The sequence below is a fragment of the Apus apus genome, chromosome 4, assembly GCF_020740795.1.
Source record: "Apus apus isolate bApuApu2 chromosome 4, bApuApu2.pri.cur, whole genome shotgun sequence".
Taxonomy (NCBI): domain Eukaryota; kingdom Metazoa; phylum Chordata; class Aves; order Apodiformes; family Apodidae; genus Apus; species Apus apus.
In genome coordinates, this window is record NC_067285.1 from 15,707,610 (window position 1) to 15,715,891 (window position 8,282).

The 8,282-nt window shown below is 41.2% G+C and overlaps 1 protein-coding gene across 1 annotated transcript; it reads right to left on the reverse strand.

Moving 5' to 3' along the window:
- Nucleotides 1-2,416: 2,416 nt before the first annotated feature.
- LOC127383616 (homeobox protein vex1-like) lies at nt 2,417-3,987 on the reverse strand. Its single transcript, XM_051616808.1, has 3 exons — nt 3,855-3,987; nt 3,506-3,699; nt 2,417-2,788 (listed from the first exon to the last, which is right to left on the reverse strand). The coding sequence occupies exons 1-3, from the start codon at nt 3,985-3,987 to the stop codon at nt 2,417-2,419; spliced, it is 699 nt and encodes a 232-aa protein (XP_051472768.1).
- Nucleotides 3,988-8,282: the final 4,295 nt, after the last annotated feature.

Below are 8,282 nucleotides of genomic sequence, written 5' to 3' on the forward strand. Positions count from 1 at the left end.
CTGTGCTTTTGGCTAAGTGCATCCTTCAGGAAGAAGGATAAACAGCTGGTGAGTTTTATCTTCTGAACATTAATAAATTTATTGCTTTGCATTTCCAGTCTTGTCTTCCACCTGAAAGCATCAGCTGTGTTAATAACAAATATTAATTGTCTTTAAACAGGAATTAAACAGTTTAAACATTCAGCAACAAATTTTAAAGGGTTACAATTACTGAAACAAATGCTTCGTAAAAAAAAAAAGTGCACAATTATGTTAAATTCATAACCATATAACAAATGGAATTTTCTGCAATTTGGGCCTTTGATTCATCACTAAATGCCCATCATAATTGCATTTATATCTTTTTTAGTAAATGAAGCCCTTTAGAAGAAACATTTAAAGGGAGTAGATCAAGTTTTAGCTTCAGCAATTGTGAAAGGTTGCTGGTTGTTTAATTCTTCCTGGTATCAGTTTTGACTCTTCTTCTGAAAGATCTTGTTTAACACTTATTTCATGATCTTTTAGACTTTAAAGTTTTCTTGATTCACCTCAAAGGTCTTATAAATGCACTGGAAAATAAGTTGACTGCTGCATTGTAGCCTGGATTTCTCCCCTCCAATTCAGTGAGCCATAAAGACCCTAGGGGCTTCTCACTCGTGAAAGGATGACTTGGAAGGGGAAAAGGGAATTTTCTCCAATCATGCTTTTCCAAACCAGATGCAGTCTTAATTCAAAGAGGATCCAGGCTGATGTGTTTGAGGCACTTGCTGGTTGTTGAGGAAAGCAAGGTGTGGAATTACAGGTTGACTGTTCATAATAGTGCTGCATTCGGGAGATGGTTTAGTGGTTAGGGGTTATAAGGTGGATGGTTGAACCTGATGATCTTGAAGGCCTTTTCTAACCTTGATTCTGTGATCTTCCCTGTATTGTACAGTCTGTGTTCACAGTGACTGAGAAATAAATGCACGTGTTGTCCCTTCAGCTTCCTAACTGCAGCCTCAGGGTGCTGCTGTCCTGGAGTGGCACTGAAAGGCATATGTTGGTAGGGGGGGAAATTCCTTCAAGTGTCTCCCACCCTCCCCATGGGTAGGAAAGTGAGGGATGCTTGAGTGCAGGTTCAGAGGCAACCTTACTATGAAATGGCATGCTTAGCAATTTAATTTTATCCAGAGGTTACAAACAGAGAGGAGACGAGCAACAGGAAGCAGGACTCTGGATGGAAGTTTGTCTTCTCCTGTACCTCAATATCCCTGCTGTCTACAAAAGACTGATTTCAGCTTTGCTCTCCTTAGCCCCCCAACACAACTGTTAAGGAGATGAGAGAGAGGGGAAGGCTGTTGGAGGCACAATTTACCAGCTTTTTAATTTTTTTCTTATGAGCAATCTCAACAAGGAAGAAATGTTTTTTTGTGAGTCGTTGTTTTGGGATGTTTTTGATTGTTCTTTCTCTCTTGATAATTGCAAAGTAGTCTAACTCACCTGTCTGGAAGGCAAGGATGGTTGGGGGCAGGGAAGATGTAATCACACCTGCTGCAGCTGCTTTATGCTAATGCAAGATCTCTTGTTTCTCCTGATTTCCTAAAGGTTTGGCTTTGCCACTTTGCATAAAGCTTGCTTTGGGATTTTTAGGATAGCAAGCCTATAAGGATCCTACAATTTAAAATTAGCAAGGCTGCCAAGCTACAGCCAAAACTTAAGAAATAAAAGCTGAAGCATTTTAATTCTTAACGTCCCAGGAGACCTGAACTTGTGACCGATTCCTAGGTTTTCATCAGCAGTTTTAAATTACAAGCATGTTTGACATTGGCATGATTCTGGTTGTCAATTAATTCCTTAGCCTCACCTCTCTTTAAACACATAAATGGAGTATATAGATCAACAAATAGGGGGGACCACTTTAGGAATGGTGCACAATATAGAGATAAAAGACAGTACTGGACAATTTGTTCTGCTTTGTTCCTAGGGCTGCCACCTTTGGTATATTTTTAATTTCAATGCATTTCCTGTAGTTTACAAATCTTCCCTTAAAATCCTGCATGGAAGTAGAAGGTCAAAATTTTAATACTGTTGTCTATTATGTTACATACTTACTATGTTAATTGAAGTATAATCAGTATTCCACTTTTTCAGTGGAGTTCACCGCATGATTATAGGCTGTTTTCTGAAAGCAAACTTTTGGATAGGAAAATTCATGTAAAAGTTTCAATACAGCATAGTGAAGACTGCAGGAATAAAGGGAAGTTTCAAGTCCTCCACTTCCACTCTCAGTATTACTTCTCTAATACAGACAAGTTATTTTCTCCTTTAACATAAAACATAAAATTTGATTAAAAAAATAAAATTGAATAATCAATTTGATGTAACAAAATAAGTTAAATAATTACTCTTAGAGCTGTTTGGGAGTTCTCATTTTGATTACAGGTCATCTTTGGCATTTCTAACAGGAAGGAAGATATGGCTGGAACATCAGTCTTTCATGGACATCTGTCAGAGTCATTGCTGGAACTGCAGAAGAGTAACAAGATAATCCTGGGCTGGGAGGCATCAGTAAAGCTGGACTTGGCAAAATGGGCTGAAGGGGCTGAGCTGGAACAGAAGGCAACAACAAGGCAGGGCTTGGAATAGCTGGGTGAAGGGAAACAGCACAGGTAGAAGAGAGATTAATGTCCATTCCATGAGAATAGGTGGAGGTAGCAATATCTGGGCAGTAATGATAGGGCAAAAATAAACCTGAGAAGAGAGCTTCCACCCTAGCATCTTGAGTCTGACGTTTAAACTTCATACGACGATTCTGAAACCAGGTTTTTATCTGAGGATAAAGGAAAAAAAGAGTAAAAAACCAACACAGTTGTCTCTCTTCCATATAGTGATACATCCTGAAGCCAGACTTATTATCAGAATCACAGAATATAATAACATTTAAAAGATTTAGGGCCTATTGACCTATATTCAGAGCAGAGCAATTGTGTAGGCATGAGCAGGAAACTGTAACAGCTCCACGATGCATGACAAGACAATTACTCATAGATCAGATTTGGACCAGGAATATAATCCAAGACTGCTTCAACGGGATTAAAAGGGCTGGGTAAGGCTGGCTCTGTTCAGAGAGAAATCCTGAACTACTACCAAGTATATACGTATTTTAAAGAATTAACCTGAAAGTGGAAGTTCCGGTGATTGTGCAAGCATTCTTAACTCCGATGAGGTTTTACCGTTTACATTTGCATTCACTGTGTTCTGTCTGCTTACTGTCTCTGGTTTAAGAGAAAACCGCGTCGGACTGCAGAGCTGAGGCCGGCTGAAGCAGGACGTTAGCTGGCTTAGCCTCACTGCCACAGGGACAAAGCTGACAGCCGGCCCAGCCGCACCTGCGGGAGCTGGCTCCGGCCCCCCGCTGGCCACGAGGTGCCTCCCAGCGCCAGCACGGGCGGAGGGCTCCTCTCCCCTCCCGCAGTTTTTAGGAGGGGTGTGAGGATCGGGGCGGGGTGGGGCCCGTCTCCTCCCTCCGGCGGAGGGCAGCGCTCACCTGGCTCTGAGAGAGGTTCAGCTCGGCGGCCAGGCGCCGCTTCTCGCTGGCGCCGATGTAGCGCTGCTCGCGAAAGCTCCGCTCCAGCTCCTGCAGCTGCGCTGCCGAGAACTTGGTGCGGGGCCGCCCGGACACGGCGCCGCCGCCTCCCGCCTCCGCGTCGTGCCCGGGGCTGCTGCGGTCCCAGGGCGCGGCTGCGGGCGCAGGACGGGGGGGTTAGGGGGGGACGGACGCAGGGCCGCGCGGGTGGTGACGTAGGCAGCGGCTGCACGTGCGGCGGCCGTTAGGCTAACGGTCTCCCCCAGCGGTCGGGCCGCCCCACCGGCCCGTGAGGAGAGACGGGACTCACCGCCTCCCGCCGCGCTCGCTCGGCTGCCGGTGTCTCCGGAGGGGGAGCCCGGCCGGCTGGCTGCGGCCGCGGGCTGGGCTCCGCCGCAGCTGCTCTGGGCCAGCCACTCCACCGAGAAGGGCCCCTTCTCCATCGCTGTCTGCGCTCCCCGCTCTCTGAGGCCGCCCCGGCTTTAGGGGCAAACATTTAAAGCGCCTTACACTACGTGGTTTGAAAAGGCCGCAAAGCATCAAATGAGGCAGAGAACAAAGGACTCTATTGAGAGGCGCTTTAATCTCCCCTTTCAGGTGATTGTTACATCCGCCTAATCTCTGAGCGCAGTAGTTAGAAGAACTCAAGGCTACCTGACCTGGCGCCAAGTTCAGCTCTGAGTCGTCTCCCGACCACGTAGCTGCTGATAATTGCATTATGGCCAGCGCTTTTTATACTGCCCAAGCTGGCCTCGCCTCTTGAACCCCGCCGTGATTTTCAGTCTTTATCTTCTGGTACGAAAGACAGAAGGGACTGCTAACAAAGAGAGACAGGGAGGCCCCTTTAATGAGAGGTAAACCCAAATTTGAAGCCCTTCTTTCCAGTTTGATGCAATGCTTGGAAGAATCTTAATGCCTTTCTACCAGTACAGGAGAGTGATTCGAGGTTGGAGCAAGTAGACGTCAAGATTTCAAACAGGTAAAAAATACTAAGAAATCCTGATAATAGTATCTTCTCAACATGACTATGAGTAACATGCTGCTCTTTATCAGTTCAGGGTGGGTAGGTGTTGCTAAAGCTAGGAGTTAGTTGGAACACAGGGTTAATATTGTTCATTGCTGTCCATGAGGCAGAGTGCTGCAATTAGGACTTCCTCTGAAGTGTGAGGTACAGCTGCGATTTGTGTAGTATCAGAGATTTTTAAAAGTCCTTCCTTAGTGAGAGAAGGTCTGAAACTAGACCACAGTGGTGTTAGCTTGGCAAATTTTTTAGGTCAATTGTAGACTTAGTGTGGGAAGTTTTGATTTATCTAAGAGATAGTAGAATGAGTAATTCTTATGAATTTATGAAAGAATAAGATTAAGCAATGATCAGTTATGTCTCAGGATATTGGACAGGACGAAAAACACTGAGAAAATTACTAGTTTACCTTGAATTTATCTGTTTATGTCTTAAAACACCATCTCCTTCCCCTGCACCCAAAGAAAGAAAAGTGTGCATTTCAAAGTAAACAATTCTGATGTTCTTATAAAGAAGATCAAAGAAGAGGAGTGTAAACTCTGTTCAGAGGCAGTCTGTTCAAGGATGATTCAGATAAGGGTGAGAAAAGAACCACTTTTACGGTCTGAAGTGGGCCTGGGATGGCACAGTCCTTATCCTCTGCAAACACAGGCTAACACATTTACAGATTGTTTCAGTAAACAGTCACTACTGCCCGAGTTTATACAGTCGGAGATAATGAACTAGCTTTCACGCAGAGCTCAACATGTTTGAGACAAGATGTTAATTCTTAGACTTCAAAGAACTCCATGTCACCTTCTATGAATGGTAACGTGTTTATAGTAAGATGGGAAAAGTCAGATAATGCAATAAAACCTTTCTATGTTTCGTTTCACCTCTAGGGTTTATCTGTATGTTCCCGGGCAAAAGTACTACTCTTCCCCTTAAAATGTAAGGGGATTTACATGCTCTTTTTTCAAGCGTGCTGAAGCATGACTTAAGTAAGAAATGTTTAGACACTGACTTTGAATATTCTTTGTACATACACCATACACCTGCAAATCTTTTGTTCTTCTTGTAATAACTAGGAAAAGTCTCTAGAACATTAATCTGGGCTGTCTGGTTTTTTATCAGCAAGAAAATTCTAGGAGGTCACTACATACATCTTGAAGTAAAGAAATCACTTTGCATAGTTGACACTTAGGTTTTACTGAAAGTTTATGTGACTAAACTAACAGGGATGGTGGTCGCATTGTCTTCATATGCTTGTAATGCCACCCACAGCAATCCACAATTTAAAAAAAATAATCAAGATGCAAGTTAGAAGTTACAATTTTTCTTTTTAATGAAAAAGAAAAAACAACCCTCCAAACCCCCCCAGACAAACCCAAAAAAACCAAAATGAAAAAAGCAGAGACATTTGCAGATTCTTTTTCTGCGTTTATCAGATAAAATCAGTGTTAAAAACAAAACAACAAAAAAACAAAACCCACAACAAAAAACAACACTCCAAGGAAACCCCACAAACCAACAAAAAAACCCCAAAAACTACCAGGACCCAAAAAAACAGGAGACTGTTGCTTAGTAGTCTGCTTTAAAGACAATCAAGGGGTATAGTTCTTGAATCCTTAATGTAATGTTATGGAAAAAGTACTGGGAAATAGCTCAGTGTTCAGGATCGTTTGTCTGAAATGGCACATTAAATGGACTTTTAGTTAGTTTGGTTTCTAATCCTACAAACCTGTAGCTTAGTCTCACAAAGAAAATGTTTGGTCTGGAAAATGATAAAGTCATAGGCAGCTTCTGAAGTGAATAGCTGTAATATACTTAGTGTTACTGGTATCTTCTAATCAGAAGTACTGAAAGACATAACTCCTTTATTCCTGTTTCTAGTTGCTAATTCTTACTATGCTTCTTTGATGAACAATGTTTTTAAGCAACAAAAGGATCGCCACTGTGATGTCAGTTTTGAAATTTGTATTTTAATGTTAATTAAACTCGAAATTGTACTTAGGAGAGGCGGAGTAGAAATTTCCCCATTGCCCAGATATTTTGAAACTCAATTATCTTTTTAAAAGCTGGCTGTAGGGAATCTGCTTTGTCTGCTAGTGAGAAAAACTTATAAATTTGTCAGATTTGCTCTGAGGATTCTTAGTACTGAGGATATTTCTTGCATTTGATGCAGTCGTTTTAAAAGCGAAACTAATAGTTTTAATGCTTAATTGTAAACAACACAGTTATACATACCATCAAGGACCGTTGGTGTTTCTTAGGTAAAATAAAATGTATTTGCAACAATAGTTTGGTATCAGTGTAACTGTTACCAGAAAACCATATGCAGACATAAAACAAAAGTGGTGCTGGTAGCTGCCCATGTTTTAAATACTGGCTCATTTATTGTAACCAGAAGTAAGTTAAATAATGACTAAACTTTTCTGTGTTGGTGTATGACGGCACTATCATTTATAAGTGCTCTCCTATTTTAAAAAAGTATGTTGTGTTTCTAAGGCTTTTAGTGTTACTTAACCAGGTTGGTGTTTTTGGTTTGGTTTGGTTTTGGGTTTTTTTTTTGTTTGGTTTTTGTTTGTTTGTTTGTTTGTTTTCCCGTGTGAGATCTTTCTGTCATGTTTCATTTAGTTGATATTTAAACTTTAGTGGCTTGGGGCTTTGGGGGTTCTGGTTCATAATAACTTTAATTTTTGCCAGACCTTTTGTCTTTGCAATGTTACAACAAAACTAAACATGGAGTTCGATAAACTACAAGGTGGAGTGTCAGTAGCTATGAAGACGATAAACACAAGAAAATACACCCTTGAAGTGAATTACACTTTTTTCAAATGCTAATGTTCATGCCTTGAGTAGTATTGTGAGGATTTACCTAAGATACAGGACACGGCTTGAGGCAAAGCCCCAATTCAAAGGACTTTGATGGAGTGATTGTAATGCCATAAGCGAAGATCACATGAGGGTAATTACAATGCAAGGGTAATTGCCGCGTGTTTCTGTTTAGCAATTAACAATTGGCAGATCCTGTGATGAAACATTTATCCCATTTTCCATTGATTATTAGCACTTTCTATGATATATGACTACAAAAAAGATGATCACCAACAGCTTTCAGTATAAATAGAAATCTAGAGAAGTGTAGTGAAGGTGTTACAGACTCAAGTTGCACTGCTGCCATTTAATGACAACCAACCTTCCTTGATCGAGATCTCAATGGTAGGACTTACAGCTATGTTTATTGTTTATTTATGTCATGTTTTGAAATAACTTCATTGACTGTGTCATGGTAATACATACATTTTTAGTCATTGCATCAGTTGTGAAGATAATTTCCTACAAAGCATAAATTATTTTCTTGATGTTGGTTTGAATATGGAAAATATTAATGCATAGAAGCTGTACTACGATTTGTCAGTATACTAGCAGTTAAAGTATCTAAGCAATGAGTAACATTGGAGACCGATTGATTCAGTCGTTTAAATAAATTCTAAGGGCATTCATCAGATAAAAATGTTTTGTACCGCATTCTTTTCTACCTCATGCAAAGGAAAAACCCAGCTAAACAAGATGTAGATAGAATAGCTCTCAGCTGTTGAAGGGACTTGTTTAGCTCTTCCTTTTTCTGGACTTTATCCCCGCTTCATCTGAGTTTAGGTAACCCTCTGATCTATCAGGAAGTCTATTGAGATTTCTAAACTAGCAGAAAACAAATGGGGGTGGGGAAGAAAAGCA

Excerpts from the sequence above, each read along its gene's own strand:
- LOC127383616 (XM_051616808.1), bottom strand. The coding sequence starts at position 3,987 with ATGGAGAAGGGGCCCTTCTCGGTGGAGTGGCTGGCCCAGAGCAGCTGC. Across the intron at positions 3,700-3,854 it reads AGCGAGCGCGGCGGGAGGCG|CCGCGCCCTGGGACCGCAGC; the intron begins GTGAGTCCCGTC and ends CTGCGCCCGCAG. Across the intron at positions 2,789-3,505 it reads TGAACCTCTCTCAGAGCCAG|ATAAAAACCTGGTTTCAGAA; the intron begins GTGAGCGCTGCC and ends CTTTATCCTCAG.